At 44.1% G+C, this 23,606-nt stretch overlaps 1 protein-coding gene across 17 annotated transcripts in view; it reads right to left on the minus strand.

Annotated features, from left to right (window-relative positions):
- TSPAN4 (tetraspanin 4) overlaps nt 1-23,606 on the minus strand; it is a 380,904-nt gene that overhangs the window by 175,597 nt on the left and 181,701 nt on the right. For 15 of the 17 annotated variants that reach the window (XM_085548324.1, XM_015863754.3, XM_085548323.1 and 12 more), the window contains one exon: nt 166-245. In XM_085548324.1, coding sequence (XP_085404450.1) covers nt 166-228 — 63 coding nt within the window. In that variant the 5' untranslated portion in view covers nt 229-245. Of the gene's footprint in view, nt 1-165; nt 822-841; nt 1,654-23,606 lie in introns of those variants that run through there. The other 2 variants (XM_015863764.3, XM_015863752.3) reach the window with 2 other exon arrangements.

The following is a 23,606-nucleotide window of genomic DNA, read 5'->3' on the forward strand; positions in this document are numbered from 1 at the left end:
GGTTGCTCGCATCAATTAAGGAGACCAAAGAAAGGCTACCCTGGGCACCATCTTGCTCAACTTTCAAGTTCAAACTTTTGAGCATAAAAACAACAACAAGTTTACTTTCTATCTTCACAAATAGACAGAAATACAACTGCCTTGCAGTTTCAAACATGTACTCACCCAGAAGAGAAGATTGAAGACAAACATTAGGTACTTGATACACTGCAGGCAGTTGTGAGCCATACTGCACCTCTTCAGTTCTAGGAGAAAAATAAATGAGAGATCCAGGTAAAAGACAACGTACTTGTTTCCCTTGGGGGACGTGTACTTAGCCTTGGTGGCCTTAGGACCCGGGTTGGTGTGGAATCCAAAAAAAGAGTTACTGGCCGCCCCAAACTGGCCGCCATACATGCTGCTGTAACGACGGAAAGCGCCATTTGGGAAACTGTAATCCTTGCTGTCCAGGGATGGGCTCCGGTGGTAGGTGGACTCATCAGTGCTGGACCTGCGCATGGTGGCTCCGGCTCGTCCCGTCGTAGCTGCTGCTCTGACAATCGTCAGGTGTCGGGGGCGCGGGTAAAAAGCTTTGCGGTTTCCTTTCCTCCTCCTTGCCAGCAATCCCCTACTGCTTTGCACCAGCTGTTCTTTTGTCTGCCATCCTGTCAAGGAGTTGCACGGGCTTTATGGCAGCAAAGTTGGAGAACTGGAGGCTGCTTAGCCAGGAGTTAGGGAGCAGCGTGCTTCCGCGTGAGAAAGACTTCGGCACAAGTAACCATTCCCTCCGGCGTCACAGCGGGTCCCCCCGGCCTCCCCCCCGCTACCAGAGAAAAAGAAAAGACAGAGATATATACTGTACCCAAAGCAAGGAATTTTAAAAAAAGGAAGCGTGATCTCGCTCGGATCGTAAATGCCAAACAACCCCCCAGCTCCACATGCCGCACGCAGTGCACACAGCGCACGGGGCCGGCGCTTATCCCATACACCGGCGGACAGCTCCCGCAGTCCCGCGCTGCCTCCGCGGCCCCCGGAGCCCCTGGGCGCGGAGCGAGGCAGTGCGGAGCGCGGAGCCCGGAGCTCCGCCCCGCAACGCTGCTGCTCCTCCCGCTGCTGGGCGCGGAGCTCCGGCCGCGGCCCCGCCTCGCCCGGCCCGGGCGGCTCCGGTCCCACCCGCGGCCCCGTGCAGTCCCGGCAGGGCTGGGGGTCCGGCCGTGCCGCGGCTTTAAAGGGCAGAGAAGTAACCGCGGTGGGAGCGGAGCTCTTGCAACGAAGCATCGTGCCAGCCTCAGCACAAATCGGCACAGACAAGCGGTTAATTAAAGAACAAATTAGCAAAAGTGCAATGAGCTGGGTTTGCTCGTAGCCCGAGCTCTTTACCCTTGCAAGTCACCCGGCAAAGCCGGAGCCTAATTACTTCCTTTCATCTCCTCCACGAGCTGTAGAGACACGGCGGGTACCTCGTGAGAGCTTGGGGACTGAGCGCAGTGCTCAGGCTGATGCCTCCCGGGCCATCTGTTCCAGCAACTCTGGCTGACTCCTATAACGTGTCTGCCTTTCATTTCCCTAGCCCTGTGCACAGCGATTTCAGAGCCACTATGGAGATGTTTCCTCTCTTCCTGCCTCCCTGTCCTGAAAGCAAGAAGGTGTCCCCAGCTAGGAGCCCTCCCGCCCTGGGGCACAAAGCCGGCCCTGAGCAAGCAGCTGTTCTCACACCAAGCTTCCAATGTACTCCTTGTGCTTCTAGTGGCAAACAGCTCTGCCACCAGCCTTCCTCTCTGTGCAGCCCCGGACCGGTCTTGCAATGCAACACCAAAAAGGATTCAACTTTTTTTCTGTCTCCTATCAGCATATGCACAAACTTGCCTATTAGATGGTGAAATTTGGACACAACTCTATGCAGATTATACTGGAATAAAGAGAGACTACATAATCACTATTCAACAAGGGTGCCTGTGTTACTGCAAGCATGTAACAGACTCCAATTTGGCATGTTTACTGTCAACTTAGTATCTAAAAGTTCACAAGCAGCTGGCCATCTATATAAGAGAAAAGGTAGAAATCACTCCATTTAACAGTATAGTAGGAGAAATGCAATACCCAAGAAAATCTGGTCCTTAACATAAGTGGAATACCCTGTAACGCCAGAATGTGGGGTGAGACAAGGAGTTTCCAAACACTGCATCTAAATGAAGTGGAGCTCTTCAAATGGATGCAGAAAAACACCAGCAGTAGGCAGGGCTCCTGCATGGCCATAATGGGCACATTTCCCCCTGCTTCCTTCCTCCACCAACACTGAGCACACTGCACTGAAATGACATCTTTTTAAGGACACTTAAAAGTAGAATTCAGCCCTGAAGTTGTTGCTGTTCTTCTTGCTCACTCTAATATCAGCATGTTAAAAGGGGCAGAGACACACTGGCACCTAAGGTTAAGCCCTTGCAGGCACACATTACCTTTTGGTAGCTTGAGCTACCGAATCCCAGCCTGGGCCTTGTGACTTTTGTTCACCTCTGTTTTCCATCCACTTACCCTTTCACTGGTTGCATCTGTGTATTCCCACCCTGGGGCCAATCCATATTGATTCTTCAGCACAAGAAGCAAAGCACTGCGCAGCCTCACCGGCAAAGCTTAATGTGCATTGATTTTGGTGGCACGCTACCATGTGTGCTGTAACAGCTCAGCTTCCCCTCCTCTTTCCCAGTGGTACACTGTGTTCCTGGACCCCAAATCACCACCTATTTTCATACTACTTTGGATCAGGCTTTTATTTTACCCACTGAACGCCGCTTTCCCTTTCTGCTCCACAATCTCACTCTCACTGTCACACATGCAAACTCCATCCCCGTCAGGTGGCACTAATGCAGCCACTGGGCCACCTCCTCATTAGTCCTTAATGGTTGCACTTGCTTTCCCTAATGCTTCCTGCCACTGTCTTCAAAACTCTGTACCTGCTCCAGCCCTGCAGTGAGACAGCCCACTCAGCAGTCTGCTCTCATGAGCATCCCATACAAGCTGTAAAGAAGAGAGCCATAAAATAAAATAAATTCTGCTAGGAACAACTACTAAAATATACCGTGTTAATACAATGTATGTGCCTGGCAGCCAGCACAGCTCTGCAGCAAAGGGGGGCCACAAAAGTATGCACGAGAGGTTATGCTCACTCCCAATAGTTTCAGTCAACAACACCTAAGATGAAACATTACTACAAAAGGGGGAAGTGCTGAGGTTACAGCACCACAATCAAAAGGGTGCCCTCCAAATTCACTCCAAATGGTTAATTCTTGTTTTCTTGTACATAAAGAGATCGCCATGGAAAAGCACTAATCGAAACCATTTGCAGCTGCCTGTCCTCTACAGCAACATGCCCAGTGAACAATCCCTTCTCTTTCTGGCTCCTGCCCAACACGCTCTTAACACTCCAGCAGCTACTGCTTGGTTAGTCTCAATTCAGCAACAGAGGCTCTATAAAATAATGTACATCTTCCAAAGACTAATGGGAACAGTTCCTTTTCTGACCTGAGGGTGAACCAAAGTTCAGGGCCAGGCTGGTGGTGCTGACGAAGGGAATTACACACTCCTGATGGAGACCTTTTGTTTGCTTTCCCATATTCCTTTTGAATGAACATAGAGCTGAGAGGGAATCTCATCCACATCCCTCAGTATCTGATGGGAGAGCACAAAGAAGACAAAGCAGGCTCTGCTCAGTGGTACTCAGTGCTAAGACAAGAGGCAGTAGGCACAAACTGACACACAAGAGATTCCCTCTGACCATCAGGCAGCACTTTTGTGCTGTGTGGGTGCTGAGTGCTGGCACAGATTTCCCAGAGAAGCTGTGGGATCTCCTCCTTGGAGATCTCCAGGCGCCATCTGGATGTATGCCTGGGCAGCCAGCTCCGTGCCAAAGCAACCCAGAGGGCCTGCCCACCTCAGTCACCCTGGTATTTTTTGTGCAGGAGAAAGCCAGACTTCTTCATCTAATTCAGCCTAAAGAACTTTAGATATTCACAGCTGCACCTGCAAATTCTTGACAGATTTACTAATGCCTCCAACAAAACTTTGACAAACACTTCCTTCAGAAGCAATTTCACTTATGTAGAAGACTTAAGGTTGTTTGGGTTTTGTGAGTTGGATTTTTTTTCCCCATTTTCTTTTTTTTTCTTTTTTTCTTTAGAAATAAGGAAATTTGCATGAATTAAAAAGGGTCTTCCAAAGTTAATAGCTCATCTCCTTCTGCTCACATGCCACCTGAAGTCACGATCTTTGGTTTATGGCACAATTAGTTGCTATGGAAATAACATAATCAGATACAGAGAAAATATTTGGGGTATGATTTGCAATGTTCTTTATTTAAACCTGTGCACAAGTTACTTGTGCAGAAACCTCGCTGCCTTTAACATGCTCTCATCTGCATAATAACTTTCATCACCTCTGCTGCGCATTCAGACGTAATGGTATTGCCACATGCACAACTCACACTAAAGGCATTCTTCACCCATATTTGAGCATCAGCATGTTCAAACAGTAATGAGAGTGTCCATGCATGTAGGTGAGCCATTGTCAAATCCAAATTAATAACAACAACAAAAACTGTCTGTAAAAAACTGACTTGGGCCCCCATACCCTGCATACGACAGAACTCCTTTCCCATTTGTGCTACTGTGCTTTTGATGCCCTGTTCTTTGCTAATGGTTTCCTTTTCTCAATCACAGAGCTTTTAATTAAGGAGATTCTCTGTTGCCCCAGCAAATTCTGCTTACTTCTAAGTCCTGGATAGGGAGGATCCAGATGAAAGACAAGCAGTGCCCGCCGCTGAACTCAAGAAGCAGGAGCTTCTGCCAAAGCCCTCGATAATAAAGAACAAAGGAACAGAAATATATATTGCCTGACACCCTGTACTAGATGAGTTGTGGCCCAAAGAAAACCTCTGTCAGGACCCATCTTTGCACTGTCAGCAGGTCTTAGTAGCACAAATGCAATTTATGTGCTACTTTTCTTAAAATCAGGTTACATTCTCTAACCTGAGAGATCAGCTGACTTTCAAAGAAACACTGCTTCAAACACATGCGTGGCACTCAGGTTCTTTCTGTCAAGTATAAAGCAATCAATCAGGCACAAAAATCTTTCAACTGCACACAGCTCTGATAGCTTCCAAAAGAAGGTATTTTAAAGCAGAAGCAAACAAAACACTGACTTTAAAAAAATAAAAATCAAAGATTCATCAATGTTCCCTACCAAGTGTTTGCTTTTTAACATCTTTGTGGAGTTCTCCCTGAAAATTCAAAATGGATTGTGTTCTTGCCTTGCACCCTTAAAGCAGGGCTAGGGATGCAAACACAAAGATAAGTTGCACTAAGTAATTTCAGCTGTCTTCCCAAGGCAACGTAGCCCCAGCAACATTCACTGATCTCACAGGGCTCCAAGTGCTCAGCATGTTGGAGAATCAGGTCACGGAGAGCCCATCTCTACAAGGTGCTCAAACACAATTTTCACTGTCTTGAGATATACACGTACTTAAATAGTAAGCACACGCTTAATGCTTTTGTGAGCAGGACTGCACATAAGCCTGAGAAACATGTAAAAGGCTGCAGATGGGGCTGGACTCTGCATACAGCTGCTATAACAGAAAGAACTGCTCCTTGAGCACACGTCTTTGAGGCTGATGCTTCTCAGATCTACTAGCAAATCTGGCAGGGAGGGTCCTTCACCAAAACAAGAGAAGTTTGTTCAGCTGGCTGGAAATGGGGCAAGGAGCTCCCCTGCCAGCAGCAGTCAGAAGACTTGAGTAAGTTCACTGAGACCGAAGGGCAGATAGAAAAATCTGCTGTTGGCATTGCTAGGTGTTGCTGCCATCTTACTCCTCAGATTCAAAAGACCTCTGCTTCCTTCTGGGTCCCTTAGGCTCCTTCCAAAATCCTACCCTAAAGATAAATAAACTTCTGATCCTGAAAATAAGATTCCCAAGGGAGGAACAGCTTTCCTTTGCATCTTGACAAAAACCCAATAACTTCTAGGAATTAAGAAAAGAATCCTATATTTTACGACATGCAAGCACTGTCACACCAACTCAGAAGCCATTTGTTACAACATAAGCTGTGCCAGAGAGCTTAAAATTAAAACTGAAATATTAAAGAGACTGCAGCAAATAAGTGTGTTTGAGAAGGAATAATAAACAAAGACACTAGATGGCCTTCTGATATTTGAAAGGAGCATGTAAACAGGAGGGGTATGACTGTTTACAAGGGTGGATAATGATAGGACAAGGGAGAATGGTTTTAAACTGAGACAGGGGAGGTTTAGGTTAGATATTAGGAAGAAGTTTTTCACACAGAAGGTGGTGACACACTGAACAGGTTGCTCAAGGAGGCTGTGGATGCCCCATCCCTGGAGGCATCCAAGGCCAGGCTGGATGTGACTCTGGGCAGCCTGGTCTGGTGGTTGTTGACCCTGCACATAGCAGGGGGGTTGGAACCAGATAAGCATTGTGGTCCTTTTCAACCCAGGCCATTCTATAATTCTATGATACAATGATGAAATGTTTAATATTAAAATGGAATGGACCTGCACAAAGAGAATGCAACCAGACATCTATATATTACCAACCATTATCCTTTCTCCTTGATATTGTAAAGAACTGTGGAGCTTTTATCATCCCACATGCTATCAGCAAATGGCAGTGGATCTCTTATCATTGACATCTCTGCACCCATTCAAGCAAAAAGGGAAGAGCCTCTGCTATCAGAAAAAAAAAAAAAATTATGGGCAGGAGCTCAAGCTTTGCCTTTTTGCTTTGCCATTCTCAGCATTCATAACACTCCTCAACATACACTTATAACTTCAGACATACCCTCAAGTATATTTTTTTTAACAGATAACACACACAGGTAAACAATTTAAAACCACAGCCAAGGATTTACTCCTAGAAGATATATTAGTGAGCATGATAGTGATAACACATTGAATAAAAATGCTCTCTTAAAAGAAAGAGAATCATCTGCGCTAGAGACCATATATCTGTATTTGCTTGTTCACATCACCACTATCTGGCTCTTTATATTTCACTGTCAAAATCTGTAAGTAAGCCATTCCCCTATGGAATATTACAAACAACAGAGAGAGAAAAGGCATCTGCACTTTACAGCACCAGAGGTGTGATACCTTCTTCATAAACGAACTTAAATTCATTTACCAAAGATAACACAGAAGCTCTTAATTCAGTAAAGCTGAGCTGTCCAAAACATCACTAAACTCATCTCTATTTTTTTACAGCACTCAGTGGTATTTAAATTTAATGACAGTGCTTTACTTGAACAGAACTAAGGACATATCTGAGTCCTTTAAAGATAAAGAATGAAAGATATTAGAAGTTTGAATTCAGATTCTCTCACTGAAAAGGTTCCTACAAAGTACCTGGTTAGGCTTCAAAGTCCTCACCTGTTCTGCTCACAGGCTGAGATTCTGGATTTAAAGCCAACATATCAGTTTTCATCAGGATCTCAGATATTCCTGCCCTGTAGGAAACATCTGGCACAGGACCTGCGTGAAATTTAATCCTGCTCAATCTAAGCCCTAGCATACGTTAACCTGCTAAAAATGCAAGGTCAATCTCTTCAGCGGACTGACCTCTAATCAGTTTGTTTGCTGCATTATATTTATGAGGATTTTTGTGAAGGTGGATTTACATTTAAAGAAAATGATTTCTGTATCAGATCACTACGAAGACAGCTAAGAAATGATTGGGAGCATTTCCACAACGAATGATAGCTGCTCCCTGATGGGAACCAGTGTGATGACAGCTGTTAGCCCTGCGCTAAGCACTGGCAGGTCTGTGCCCAGCCTTCACTGCTCCTGCAATCACAAACTCTGTAAAGAAGGGAACCAAGCCAAAGTCAGAGACGACGGTGCAAATCTGATTTTCCCCCACTGCAAACCCACGTCTCGTGCAGCTGGAAGCCGACAGCTTCAGATGAGAGGAGTTTATCATTATTATTTTAGTGCAAGAGCAGTGCACTGATTGCAGCTTGACAACTTGAGTTAATTACTTGATGAAGGGTCTGCCACACGCTGCCTAGCTCCACATCTGTGGACAATGACTATCAGCAGAATGAAATCCATACTTAAAAGGTCTTTGGTCTTTTTAATCCTAAGCTTAAAATAACAAAATCCACATAACAAAATGTGCTGATCAGGGGAATTACACCAGAGGCTCCTGCTTCCCCAACCCTTGGGACAGTCTGGTCTTTGCAGCTCATTGCATCTTATAAACACACCTCACTTCAAAAGCATCCTCTCTCCCTCCTGGAGTCCCAGTGGTTCTCAAGATAACTGCTTGGAAATCAACCTGGCCGCACTCCCTCATGGCTACTTTCCTATCAGGTAAATAACAACTTGCAAGCTTTCTCCTGATTCTGCCAAAACACCAGGTAGGATTTACCAACCCTGACAGAGAGATTATTTCAAAACTGCCTGGCCCTACCTGTTGAATCAGTGTGTGGAACCCATGTGCTGTTTTACATCCAAGTCAGCATAGTGCTGAGGCTCTTTACTAAGAAGCCAGATAAAATAATACACAATGCCATAATCCTAACATCCTGGGAAGTGATGATGTGCAAATAGCACAGAAAGCTGGCTGGGAAGTGAGCCACACGGGGCTGGAGCCACTGAGTGGTGAGGGAAGGGGAAATATATCTCACACTGGGAATTAGAACAAGATGCTGCCAGTAAACCAGGAACCTTACACGTGGGAGCTGCTGCAGAAATCCAGCAGGATTCCAGCTGTGATTATATTGCATAGACTGAAATCTGTGTGTCCCTAGTTCTTTGCATAGACAGCAAAAAAAAAACATTTATTTTTTTTTTTTTCTCCTCTCTCTGTCTTCCTCCCATCACCACACTTGGCACTTTTCAGGACAAAGCAAGTTTTCATCTCTTCTTTATTTTTTTTAAGCTCATCACCTATGAAAGTGTACTGCACTTCTAGGTACTCTCTTAAATCTGAAATGTGGCACATCTGAACTGAGGTCCATCAGAAGTTGCTAGAGATTAATCAAGAGAAAGGAGGCTGCCTCCTTTAGTGGAGGGTAACACGTTCAAAGACAAGCAGCTCTCATCATCAGAAGTGATGAACAGAGTTTAACAGCAGCCATCTCACCTAGGGCTCCCAAATTCTGGAAAGCACTGCAGGGAAAGACACACAACCACAGGCAGACACAGGAGGAAGTATTTAGTAAGAGATGTGCATAACAGAGAGGTCTGGGTTCAGAAGCCACTACACTGCTTGACTTGTTTAATCCTGGTGTGCTTTAGTCTTTGTTCATCCACATACGGACTCTGATAATAGTGTATCTAATTTATCTGACAAGCTTTTCAGTTTGGATCCCTGCTTCCCTACTCTTCAAGTACCACAAAAGTGGATGCAGATTTTGCTGTATCTCTAGGACTATCTTTCCTCTAAGGTTGGAAACAGCTCAAAGGAATGGAATTCCACAGCTTTGCCATAATTTAAGCTCATTTTCAACTGCAATGAGAGCCGTACTTTACTCTGCCTTCAATGAGTTGTTACAGGTAATCCTAGGGCCTGAAGCATCTCCCATATGAGAAAAGGCTGAGTAACCTGCGTCTGTTCAGCCTGGGGAAAAGAAGGCTGATGGGAGAATACAATTAAATGCTTATAAATATCTAAGGGGAGGCAGGAGGCAAAAGGATGAGGCCAGGCTCTTCTCAGTGGTGAGCAGCAATAGGACAATAGGAGTAACTTGAACATATGAAGTTTCATACAAATATGCAGAAGAACATCTTTACAGTAAGGGTGATGGAGTACTGGAACAGGTTGCAGAGTCTCCTTCTATGGAAATATTCAAGACCTGCCTGGACATCTATCCATACAACCTACAGTGAGGAGCTGCTTTAGCAGGGGATTTTGACTTCATCTCTTGAGGTCCCTTCCAGGTCCTGCAAATCTGTGATTCTGTGAATCAGAACATCACAGGTGTAGGTTTTAAAACCACTGCTCATGACATCTCTGTGCCTCCAGGACAGAGGTGTTAGTATACAATAAGCAAGCTTATGAAAGCAGGTTGAAGAGACTAGAAGGATGACCATGGTTGTCCCCAGCCAGCTGTGAGTAAATCCCTGCACTATCAGCAGGGCTAGGCAAGATTTTTCTGTGAGACCAGGTTACTGAGGTCCTTATCTCCAAATCTCCACCAAACCTACACTGCTGATGGCTGCTGCCATGTTTGAACAGGTAAGATCTGGGTCAATTCTTCAGGCAACATTGCAGAAGAGATGCAGTTCCACGCATTAACTTCCATAGTCTTTGAGAAGGTATCTGAATGCTGTCCAGAAATTAATTGCTTGGCATGACAAGCTCTGACAATTAGCTAACAAGACTGTTTGATGGTAGGATTTTAAAAACAAGTTGTTCAAGGAAGAAACTCCGGAACATGAAGTGCTGCTGTCATAACAAGCAAAGCTGTCAGAGAGGCATATCACCAGGACAGCACTGCAGGCTACAGGACCACAGCTGCAAGGAAAAGATCCCAGAGGATAAGGACCTAACTACACTTACATTCCACAACTACCCTTCCGGAAAAGCTGGAAAATAAGAGGATCTGGGCCCTCTCCTGACTACACCGAGCCCTTTTGAAGCAGTAAAGGAAGCCAGTATCAACATCAGCTCTTACTAGGGCTGGAATAGGCCATTTTTATCATACTCGGATTTCTATCACACTTCAGCAGAGATCACGGATCAGCCTGCAAATCCAGCCAATCCATGCATGGTGTGACAAGGCCCAGTGCCCTTGGTGGGCCCCAAACTGCACAGCCTCCAAAATCCCCCGTGTGCTTACTGCAAGAAACCCTCAGGGTTGTGCCGCTCTTCCCCCTTGCCACCAAGCTTTGCCAAATGTTTTTTTCCTGCACAGAAGTGTTTGTGCAGATTTCCCTCTTGGCAGCTGATGGAAAGTGTTGTTTCACTCTCTCAGCCCTCACCTGCTTTTGGAAACAAAACAACACTCCCGCTTCCTCCGCTTTCTGCTTATCTCCCTTCTAGGCAAACAGAAGAGATGAAAACGCACAGATTTCAGGATAGTAAACACCCAGCGAGTGACTTGACAGCAAGGAAATCAGCATTTTGTAGCATTCATGGCAACAGCTTCTGGCATCACAGAAAAAATAAAATTCATTAGACAATGAATAAATGGTAACCTCGTGTTTACAAGGCAGACTTTTAACGTAGCCAATTATTTCATATGCAATTATGATGAAAAGTCTTGTACTCCTGTTCACAGATCTCTGAGATCATCGGGTTTTATCAGCGTGGCAGTTTTTATGAAAGAGGATCAGGGAACGTATTAAATAGGTAAGACTGGTTTCAGTGGAAGCTGGGTGCCCACTTCCCTGCTGCACGTGGGAAAATCTGTCTCTTCACAAGACTTGAAAACATGTTTCAGTCACAACACTGCTGTACTTGCTTTGCAATTTGTTACTTCCATCAGATGTCATTATCTGTATTAAATGGCATTTACTTTTCCTTCACTGGATGATTCTCTGGGCCATTAGGAGGTTTCGAGAAGCTTCTGTAAATATTTCCAGTACGTACACTTAGAATCAATGCATACTTTAACGAGCATGTATCATTCTTAGTTTGGAGTTCATCAGGGTTGACCCGGGACCTGTCAGCCCACCCTTCTTTAGAACTAGAGACCAAACCCCTGCCTAGAGGGGTGCGCTGAAGCTGTGCTCCCCAGCATCAGAACTGCTTTAGTGCCATATGCTAATTAACTGTCAAGTTTTAAATGAACCCCTCAGAGGTTCATGATCCTTGGCCACAATTCAGGTTGCTAAGCAAGACTTTTGATGTCTGCAAGATAACTAAAAGCACTGTATGGGGTTTACATCAAGTGAGAATCTTGTTGATCACCTTAAAACTGCAGGGGTTGCATCTCAGCCAAACTAACTGTTGAGATACTTTCCCCTTAAAGCATGCTGCCTTTCTCTGTCCTGGTACCATGGAAAAGATCTGCAGCAGCATTTCTGAGCTGCACGGAGATTTGTTTGCATTTCTCCCTTCCTTTGAGTAGGGGCTGTACTTTTCTGAATTGGTAGCGTGCCATGGCTCAACTTGTACAGTGTATAGGGCTTTGGCAAGGGTGAGATCCCCTTCTTCCAAGCTGTCACCAGACTCACTGGACAGCCAGCTGCCACTGGGGCTCAGCATGCACAGAGGAGCTGCGAGTGGCACGACACAGCCTGCCCCTTGCTCCTCCACTTCTCAACACCGCTGGCTCCCTTCTTTCTTCAGCCGAGCAGCCTGTCAGTGCCAGAGGTCACTTCACAATGTTATTTGCTACCTGCCAGTCTGTACCCAAGCCAGCATTCCAGAAGCCAGAATTTTAGATTTATTTTTCCCTTCCAGGCAAAGAGGTGGCAGGACCCTGCCGCTGAGTGCACATTTTGTGCAGCCTCCCATTGCTTCTGAGAATACTATATCATGTTGTTCATCATCACCCTTTAAGCCCTGTTACACAAGGTTTGAAGTGTTTTGGCAAGGTGTATGAAGACTGCCCAGGACAGTGTAATTCTGCATGGAAGCTTCTTCTCTCCCAAAGCAGAGGAGAAGAGATGAGGAGGCATCACGGCTCTCTGAGTTGGGGACCCATACAGCCACAGCCCTGAGAAAATTTCAGCTTTCACTGGGATTTGCCAGCTCAGCCCCAAATTCAAATGTTCCTTTTGTTATCCCTGTCAGGGCCAATCCTGTACCCACTGAAGTCAGCGAAGTCAAACTCTGATGAGGCCAAAGAGGCAAATTTCTGAGAAACCTTATAATTTGCAGAGCAATTTAAAGCCATCTCCCCATAGGTGTAAAATAGTTAAATAGCAGACATCTCCAGCTACTTTACTGACAGCTGCCCTTCTATGCTCAACCTGCATAGTTCGAGAAAACTGATGTGCCTCTTGATGTGCTAAATGAGACCAATAGATCTTTTGCTAATAAAGGAAGGGAAAGATGTGAATCTTGAACCCTGAAGATGAAACAACAGGAAGGACTATAACTTTGTCCACCCAAAAATTAGCTAAGCTAGTAGACTGAATTCAGAAATTGCACTTCTAATTCCACCCTTGCTCAAGACCTTCAGCGCAGGTAGATCCATTCAGTCCCTGTGCTCCTATGTGGTTTCTCCAGACTTTTTATCTCAGACCAACTCCCACTGCATACTAATGCAGAGCTCACAGCTCCTAGAGATTTCCAGGGATCAGTGCAATGCTACTGGAGGTGGATGTACTGCAGTAATAAGAGCATAATGATAATGAGGAGAACTCAAACCTGACATCTGAGCACAGAGAGAAGTAACGAACTCATGGATGCACAAAACATTCTTAGATGCTTTTTAATATCAGCTGGCATCAGGAAGGAGCTCTTCTGAACAAGAGGTCAACCTTCATGCTAATTACCATTATAACAACAGTTCTTCACTAAAGCATCTTTTGCTTTAACTACAAAAGCAATTACACATGGGTAGTCATTCCAATGTTATTTGTGCTGTGCTCAATCATTGCACTGGCTGGCTGAAAACTCACCTCAACCAGAACAATGTGTATTACAACTTGTGTATTGATTTGATTCCTCTGAGACAGGCCCGCAAATGGAAATGGAGGGCTGCCACATTTCTAGTACTCCCAGCACTGTCCTAAAATAGTTCACTGATGCAGTGTAAGTGAGAGATGATGATAGTGAGAAGGAGAGGTACAATATTAACATACAGGGGATATTTTAGCTTTGCTTAAAGAAACTGCACCTCACATCCCAAAAGCAGCCACTAGCCATGCAAGTAGAAGCAAATAATTTTGTAGGATTTGTACATTTCCTAAACACACAGCTTTTCCATAGCAGTAACCACTGCATTCCCTTAATGCTGATGCAAAAGTATACCATTGGACCCATTAGCCAAAGGTTGGAGTAAATTCTTTCCTCTCCTGTGCTCCTTTCACAGCAGAGCCCACCCCCAAGCCCTGCTCTCCCTTCCCAACAGCCTCTCTCTCAACTTACTCAAGCGTGTATGAGAAGGGAATAAGTTGTTTTCCAGTATGATGACAAGTCTCCACAATGGAAGAGCTCGCTTTTTATAGCTGACAGGTAACTAGGCAGAAATGGTACAGGCCAACACCTCTGAAACAAACCACCCAGATGTTAATAATGAAGTTCAGTGGCTCTGTAAGTTATTTCAGGCAAGTCAATGAATGCTTTTATGTGTTCAGGCTTTGCAGTACAAACTAACATTTGCTAACAAGCTAGCATTTGAAAAAGGCCAAAGGAAAGCTCTGCCACAGGGATACAACGAAATACAAGGACATGTATTTAGTTAACAGATGTTACAGCAAATAAAATATATCTGAAATACATATCAACTTCTCTTTTTTTCCATCTATCTTTGCTACCGACACTCATGTTACACATCAATATATATATATTTTTTGCTCCCAGAAAGATCTTGCTCCATCTACTTTATCAACACATACTTAATAAATCACATTTGACAGCATAAATCATATCTTACTACAAATGAGAATTAAAGGAACCATTCCCTAAATGGACTTGCTAAGTACAGTAAGGAAGCCACCATTCACATCAAAATTCAAACCTGTAATACATGACCTTGCATGGTAGCTAACAAAAGAACCATGAATAGGCCCACTTAATGCATAGCCACACAGCCTGAAGAAAATATTCCCCTAAATCTCACCACTGCCTTTCAGAGGAGATAGAAAAGCTCAAAGCCTGAACAACCTGACAGTTTGGTGCCTCGCATCTTACTGCTAAAGTGAGAGGTGCAAGGCAGCTGGTTTCACAAGGACACCCTGCATTCTGGCAGTAAGTCTAGCTTGCCAGGATCACTAATGAAGGTTAATTTCTGACTGGAATAGAACAGAGCATGCTCAGTTCAGAGATCTGAATCACACTGCCACTGTTGATGTGTTTTACTAAGGACTTTATGCAAAACACAGTGAAACTTTCCTGTGGTTGTTTAGATTTTATATCTAAATGGATCTGTTTCCATTTCTTTAGACCCCACTCTATAAAACTAGGGCAGAATCAGCCAAGCCATTCTTGAGACTGCCTTTTTAACAGTCTGTTGAAATCCTCCTGAAGAAAGATGTTGATGGATTGCAATCACTTGATTCAAAGCCCAAGAACAGAAAAGCATTATTATTAAATGCACTCCTTCTCCACTGCTTTAGCACAGTTGCTCCATGGTCTGTGTGCTTTAATAGGACTGACCTGTTCTGTACTGCACCACACTAAGTATCTTGGGAGCAAACAACAGCTGCAATTAACTTCTAAATATGACAATTCATATCACAAATCAGTCTGTTTCTGCTTCAGATTGCAAGCACTGTAAAAACAGAAAATAAACCATTTTGTCACTTTCTTCCTCCTGGCCCTTACCTACCTCACACCCAAATACTCCCTTCTGATAGAAGTCAGAACTCTCTGGCTCGATACTGCTGCTAACCTGCAGAGTACTCTGAAATACGTATCCTATTGACGACATTCTGGAAATTAATTATATAACAAAACAGAAGGAAAAAAAAAAAAAACTCAAAACAAAAAAGAGTCCACCAAGCCCTTCAGGACAGCAGCCTCACACAGGAGCTGAACACGAGCTCCCATTGATGGGAAGATAAATGAGCAGAATCAATGAGCAGAAAAGCCAAGTTTCCAAATGCCCTCTGCTGGCATCCATTAGCATTACTAAGCATTTCACCCTGTTACAACATAATCTTTCAGAAAACTGACTGAAGGTTTGTCATTAGAAGACATCCTGGTTTTACACTGCTAATAACATCCCCTCTTCCAGCTTTGCTCTAACGTCCATATTTGTTTTAGCCAAACACAACAGAAATCCAAGGGCTGCAATCTCCCTGTAAACACCATTGGTAGGTTGTCTTTTACCTGGAAAAAGCTTTCAAAATCCACTAGCTTCCATGGATCCTCATCTGCATTAATTTTCATCAGCTGCTGCTCTAGAAGCTGCTAGGAAGTTCTGCTCATCTTCCCATTTAATAGCAGAGCCACGGGAAGCCATCTGCCATCCTGCTGTGGGATTCAGCATTCCATGAGTTGTTTGGTGGATTTCCAAGCATGGTGCAACCACCAACTTATTTCCAGCATCCCTCCTTACCCATCCATGTGGAATTTGAAAAAGTCACAAGCAACTTACAGAGCGAGAAAGCCAGATGACAGGTCTTTTATATTCTGGCTACAAATTACTCCTCCTTGCTTTCCAGTTACATGACTTACTTTTCAGTTACATTGTGGCTGATGGTATTTTCAGGTTAAGTTTCACGCCCTTTAACAGCTAAATGCTTCTTCAACACCTCCAGGGACAGTGACTCAACCACCTCCCTGGGCAGCCTGTTCCAATACCTCACCACTCATTCAGATAAGAATTTTTTCCTGATAATACCCCCATCATATCTTCATTTAAGTGCTTTTTGGATGGGGTAGGACCATAATTATGTCTGGTCAAAACTGCAGGGTACCCTCCTTTTAGAGGGGGAAAAAACTTCACCTTCCCATTTTGGTCAAATAGGATATATCTTTAGCATTAGAAAGCTAGAAAGACATTTGGATTCTGACGAGAACAAGATGGAGAAGAGGATATAGCAGGAAAGGAAGAATAAGAACGACAGTTCATTTTGACATTTACAAACCACATTCCATTCAGTGCATAAAAAGCAGGATAACGATAATCTCTAAGTCTGATAAATACTCTGTACCACCCTGGGACAAAACTGCTGTGTTGGCAAGCCTTCACTATAGCACGGTAGCACCTGAGGGTTTCCAAACTTTACATCAACAGTAGCACAGGAGAGAATCTAGAAGATGAACTGAGAACTGGAGCACCAAGAAGATGAGTTCAGTCCAAATCATTCAGAAAATGCTTCCTTAAAGCCTTCCCATCCAAAAGCTGGTTCAAAAGCAGTACTAGAGCATTCTCCTGTTGAAGTTTTTCCAAGGAATTTCAAAGGAAATAGTCTCAATTTGCTAGAAAGAGTATTTTACTCCACAGATCCCATAAATTCACTGTGGGAGTCCCGAAGCTCCAGCTGCGTTCTTTCCTTCTTTTCAAGAAGGAAATTTCAATAAACTTGCACAGAAACAACAAATTAGAATTTAAAAAACAAACACAGAAAGAAATAAACCACACGCTATACCAAAATACACTACATTCCCCTAGTTCCTTTTCTTCTGCAGAGATAAAAAAGGGAAAATAAGCAGTAAGACTGGACAGTAAGATTTAGTGCTATATCTGCAGGGCATTTTAACATGTTTAACATGCAAGCCCCCTAAGGTTGTCTCACATTGGGCTCCAAATGAGAAGCATCACTTAGGTATTTCCTGATCCTGAGCTTTGCAGAATGATTAATAGTGCCTGGAAGATGAAGACTAAAATAAATGGATAACAAGCATTTACAAATATTTACCAAGCTTTGGGTTAAAAATGAAGATACAAATCAAATTCCAGGGGGAAAAAAAAGTACAAATAAGATGTTAATTACACTGGTCTAAGACCACAGGGTAGGGGAACCAGTTAGAATAAGAAGCTGACACATGATAAATGAGAGGCAGAGAATTAAGCTTTCCCAGTGGTAAGGGATTGTAGTACTGCCTTCAGCCACATAAGGACAAGGCATCGAGAAGACAGAGCCAGACCCAACCACAGCAGCATTTAAGGTAAGGACCACAAGTTTGCAACAAGGGAAATTCTCACTAGGAAGGGGGAAGTCACTGCAATCAAACATTTGGACAGGGACCAGAGATAAGGGGAAGCTCCTTCTGTGGGGATGAAGGAAGTATTTAAGACTTAAAGGGTCCTTAAGTGAGCAACCCTACATAACTTCAAAGTTGGTCCTGCTTGGAGCAATATTTTTGACCTACAGCAGCCACTTCTGGCCCAAATTCTTTACTGATCCCATGATCTATGGAAAAGTTAGGGCTGTGTAAGGCAGCAACATGAGCTGAATCCAGCTGTATATTGGAAGCAAAGAAGGAGGTGAAGCACTACAAGCACCAGTGTTTTGGAAGGAGAGAGAAAAAATAACAAGCTGTCTGAGAGGTGGTGGATGGACCTACTGTATCCTGGAATGCATTTCAAGTATTAAATGAGGAAATTATTATTACTGAGAGTTAAGTCATTTAACAGACAGCATGAGAAACTTCAGCAGAAATAAACACTGGGTGGAAAATGTATACGGAAACTTTACAAAAACTCACAAACACATGGCTACAAATTGTAAGTCGCTTGTCACAGAAGGGACTTAGAGAGTTTAAATACGGCCACACAGGCACAGACTATTTACACAGTCATGTTTAAGAACGAAGATATATGGTGGAAAACCTTCACACCCAGATTGTAGAATGAGGGACCAGGCCCAATGGAGTATCAATCACTATAAATGGATGCACTTTAGTTGACCTAAGATGTATATAAAGTACAAACTGACAAAGTTAGAAGTATTGTGTGCTGATAGCTCTGCAAAAGTACAACCTATAAATTGCAGGGAAGTAACGCCGCCATAGATCAGACAGAGCTGTAGAGTTTAAAAATATAAAAATATCACAGGATTTTTTCAGCCATTCCTACTCACAAAGTATGTGTAGAACACCAGACACAGTAACCATGAGAATTGAAAAAGAGAGAATGCTTCATCACAAACTCAGCTCTTCCATTTGGTGAGAATAAGAGATTCAAAAGGCTAACAGATGTGAGTGGCCAGGGCCTAAAATCATGATGACAGCTGTTTACAGAGCACTGAGATCTTCTGGGGAAACAGCACAGCAGAACAGTACAAATTGGTATCTTGTCTGACCTCGAGACCTTGTAAAAGCACAACAGAGAGGCAGCTCTAAAATACTTCAGAAGGCATTTAACACCCCTGATGCTCACCTTTCTGGTAGCAATTATACTTCTCTCTCACTCCTGACTTGCAGTGAAGAATGTAAAAAAAAAAAAAAAAAGTGTCAGGATCCTATGAACACTCCTCACTGAGAGCTTTTAAGAAAGGTCATTATGGTTACGGACATCTGACATATAAAAAACACTGAAGCACAAGTAAGGAAAGGCCACCCAGATGAGCAGTGGAAAAGGCAGGAATAGAGGCAGTGCCCTGTGTCCCACTCAGCAGTTTCTTATTCGTTTGATCAACATACACTTTACTGCTCATCACTTCGCTGTTAGTCTGAATCAAGCAGGAACACAGAATGTAGGCAGCTCATCAACAGTATACCTTTTCCATTTGCTGTAGCTGCACTTATATTTCATTCAATGCATACTGATGCTATGTCTCACATGACTGGGCTCTTTCCTCTACTGCTGGAGTGACACTGAAAATTTCCATACTAGATAACCAACAGATTATCTTTTAGTATTTTTCCTCTAATACAATAACTGCTTCCTTCCATGGCACACTCAACTCTCACTTATTCATAGGCCACACTTGAATATCCCTATTGATTTGGCTTAGACTCCCATCAACCGAAGGAAAAAGGGTATTTATGGGGCTAGGTTGCTGGGGACTAGCAGGAATTACTAGCAGGAAATGCTTTGATGGCAGCAGGGGATAACAGAAAATAGCCTGTGCAAGCACTGTCACTGTAATAATAAGCAAGAGGCAATTCTACATACTGGTGAGCTCATCTCTTAATTGCCTTGAAAGCTAATGCTTGCCCTCACAGAAGTGATTGCAATGAAGATCATTTCACTACAGAATATGCATCCACTGCATCATCACTGATTAAACAATGTAAATTAAGGGAAATTGTGACTTCTAGAAATAGATGTCAAGCTCCATATTAGTTGAGAGTCCAGGAAAGTCAAGCCTAACAAGTTCAAAGGGAAGGAATGTGGTGCTATTTCCAACTTTCACCATTAAGATACAAATTTGCCAGGCAAGGGAAATATGCTGTGCACCTGCTGCCCGTGACAAGAGTTTGCTGGTGTTAATACTTCATGCACAGCTGCTTCCATCTAAGAAGCCAAGAGGAAGCCCAAGATCTCACAAAAGCACATTCCAAAGTATAATGCCACCGGCGACGTGTTAAAGCTACAACTGACCTAAGCATCCATGTAACACAAGAGGTATGCCCAGATCCAATCTCAGTCACACGGCAGACTTTCCTGACAGGGTGGCATGAGGCAGGGTTTGACAGCATCTCCCCACACCAGTGCACCCAAGAGGGCTATGTTTTTCTGGGCCAAGGTTATATTCTCTTATTCCTTGGGAGGCACAAATCAGGTTTCTTCAGCATACCAAAAAGCAGCTTGCATTCTCTTAAGTAGCTTGCATCTGCCCTTTAAAGTGTCTTCTTTGAATCTACTGCTACAGAAGGCACCCAACCACTAGTCTAGACTTGGATATCCTGCAGCACACAATGCCAACTGCATACAAAGGCAGTTCCCCGCTCCACCAGCATAACAAAGGACCACAGCTACCAGGAGATAACTGCCACCTCCCTCAGCTCTGCAGGACAATTCATGCAGGGTCCTACCATCATCTGCATTTATGACCCCCATTAGAACCAGCAGCTCCTACTCAACAACGCATCTGATAAATCACCTCCAGCTCATGGTAATCCCTGTTAGTGAACTGAGCTGCATCTGGTGTGATACAGCCACTGGCATACCTTCTAAGTCTGCCTCCCAGAAGCTCTGATTATACTGGGACACTTCATGAAGCGAATGCCTGATTCATTGCAACCACCATCCAGAAGCCACTCAATTCATTTCACATCCCCAAAGAAACATCAAATCCAATGGCTGATTTGCAGTAGCCTCAAAGCAGCTGAAGTAACAGACTCTGTATTTCATTATAAGCTGCTTAAGCCCATGCATTCCCATCTGCAGCCACACCGCCTTTCTCCAGAGCTGCACAAATACATTAAGGTCATTGTCAAAACAATAGGACGTTGTCATCCTAGATCAGCTGAATAGAGACAGCAAGTAAGCTGTACCTGTATGGGAGAGCAGACAACAAGGGACTTCAGAGAAAGCTGACTTTTCTTTTTGACAAAGGTGAAAATGCCCAATTTTTCTAAGCTAATTCCAATGGTCTGGTGTGTTTTTAACAGGCATTGACCAAAGGACAGCATTTAAATTGCCTCGTTGTCTGCTGCAGTGGTGCAGAACAGCATGCTACAGATGCCAGCACAGCTACTAGCAGTTGCTCACATACAAAAACATGCCAAATAGAGCCAGTACTTTAAGAAAGGAATCCAGGTGGTTTTCTGTATTTGTTTTTGCACCAAAATTACTGGCTAAATCAGATTATGATAACAAGGACAGTTTCAACCACACAGGACTCTGCTCTGTCCTGGGGTTGCTGCCTTCTATGTGACATTTTTGAGTAAAAAAAATATCCGAGACCTCGTCTATGTGAGAGTTCTGCTGCAACAGACACATGGAAAATGCAATTATTCAGCAACAAACGGTTACAGAAAAACTCAGCAGTGACAACAAAAATCCACCACCAGGCTGCCAAAGCAGTAAGAAGCACAGAAGCAAGATCTGCTTTGATACAACCACACTCAATTAGCGATTTCATCCGCTCTATATGCCTGGTATGTGCTTATAAATAAGCATCTGTGAACATGATGCCTTCCTAGAGCTCAGTGTCAGCAGGACTTCGGAGCACACAGATCTCCACCCAGGTTCAGGCGTTGGAGAGGTGCAGCCAGCAGCTGGGATGCTCTAAAGCTCTGTCCTTGGGGAGCCTGCTGCTGTCTGTCACACCCCAGGAGCCACAAGAATTACTTTGCATTCCTCCTTGTCCAGTGACCTTCCCAACACCAAACCAGCTCACTGGTATCTTTAATCCAAATGCTGAAGAAAATTGTTTCCAGAAACTCATTTAAAGCAGCCAATGAACAAAAGCACTTGTTTTCTTCTGCACTTAACTGCTCAGTGAAGTTCACAGGCATCTTGGTTCTATGCTGTACTGAAACCTTAATATATGTGTGAGTCACTGTAATACACTACCCTGCACGCTGAGCAACATGACAGGAACCTACGTTGAAGGCTATTTAGATGAGACTCTGTGAACACAAGGTGTTCATTCACAACGTGGATCACATCCCATCACCCCCTCTGGGAGTGGGACTCATACACTGCCAAAGCCATTAGCAATATCTAGGAAGGTGGGAAGATTGAGAAGACAGATCAAAATAGGAATTGTATATCCTATTTTCTTCCAGCAGAGAAAGTGCACAAATTTAAGGAAGCAATATCCCTTTGAAGAAGTGATAGATGCATTCCATTTTGGAAAGCTCAGAGTTGGATTGCAGGGAGACCTGAAGCATCCACAAAGCTCCACAAGCCCCAGAGAATAGGAGCACATGGGCAGTCTCCTGGGCTGTTTGCAAAGCCAGTGGCTCCAGTTGGAGGAAAGAGAACAAAGGCACTGCTGCAGAGAAGCCTGCTGGGGAGAGACAAGAGGCAATAGCTTAATTTGGAGAGAAAGAGCACAAGAGTATGTACAGATCTGAAAAGGACAGAGGGAGGTTCTACTGGAAGATTCCTCTCCTAAGAAAGAGGAACAAAACCTCTGGACCAAAGAACTACAGACTGTCTTGGTTTCAGCTGGGATGGAATTATTTTCTTCAGGGTGCTTGCTATGATAACAATGTTGATAACACACTGATGTTTATAGTTGCTGCTAAGCAGTGTTGTACAGAGCTGAGACCATTCTCACTGAAGGGCCCAGGGAGCTGGGAGGGAACAGAACCAAAACAGATGATTTAAACTGGCCGAAAGGACATTCTGTACCATAATGGAATCACGTGGATGGAGTTTTGAAGTGGGTAGGAGTTCATTTCAGTCTCTTCTGCTCACTGGGGAGCTAGCTAGGCATTGGTCAGGGCTTAGCGAGCAATTGCTTCTGCATCACTTGTTACATGCATTCATATATAAATATATAATCATAAATAGTATCCTTTTCCTTTTCTCTTAGTAAGTAGTTCTATCTCAATCCACAAGTAATACTTTGGTGTTTGTTTCCTCCCTTCTTCCCCCGATTCTCTCCCCCATTCCCCTGGGAAGGGTTTGGGGGAACAACTGTGTGGTGCTCAGCCACCTGCTGGATTAAACCACAACACACACCTACAAACCTGGTATCAAACCAGCTTATCACATGCTTCTGTTAATTCTGTCCAAGTATTTTCCGTCTGACGACAGACTGAACTGCTGCTCACTGAACCAGGGTTATCTCCTCCATGCATTACTAGCCTGGTAATCAGAAGAGAACCTGGCAAACAGGGTAAGAACAAGGACAAAGTAATCTTCCCTCCATGATCTGCTGCCAAGTGACAGAGCTGCCAGCCTGCCAGCAGCAAGTGTTTCACCAGGGTCTTGGTACAAGAACTTCTCTTCCCTGCAGGTAAGCATGTGTCATCTTGGGGACAGCCCATCTGCTGACTTCACTACACAATGGACACAGAGTGAGATGCAGGAAGGGAACAGCAGGAGTTAAGAAAGGAGACTTTTGGCTCACCCCCGCCATCAGCAATGCACTCCCAGTGCTGGCAGCTCCAGGACACAGGATGCCAGGTGGTCTGATGAGATGCT

This window comes from Coturnix japonica, chromosome 5, assembly GCF_054131305.1.
Source record: "Coturnix japonica strain WE chromosome 5, WE-NBRP24, whole genome shotgun sequence".
Lineage (NCBI taxonomy): Eukaryota > Metazoa > Chordata > Aves > Galliformes > Phasianidae > Coturnix > Coturnix japonica.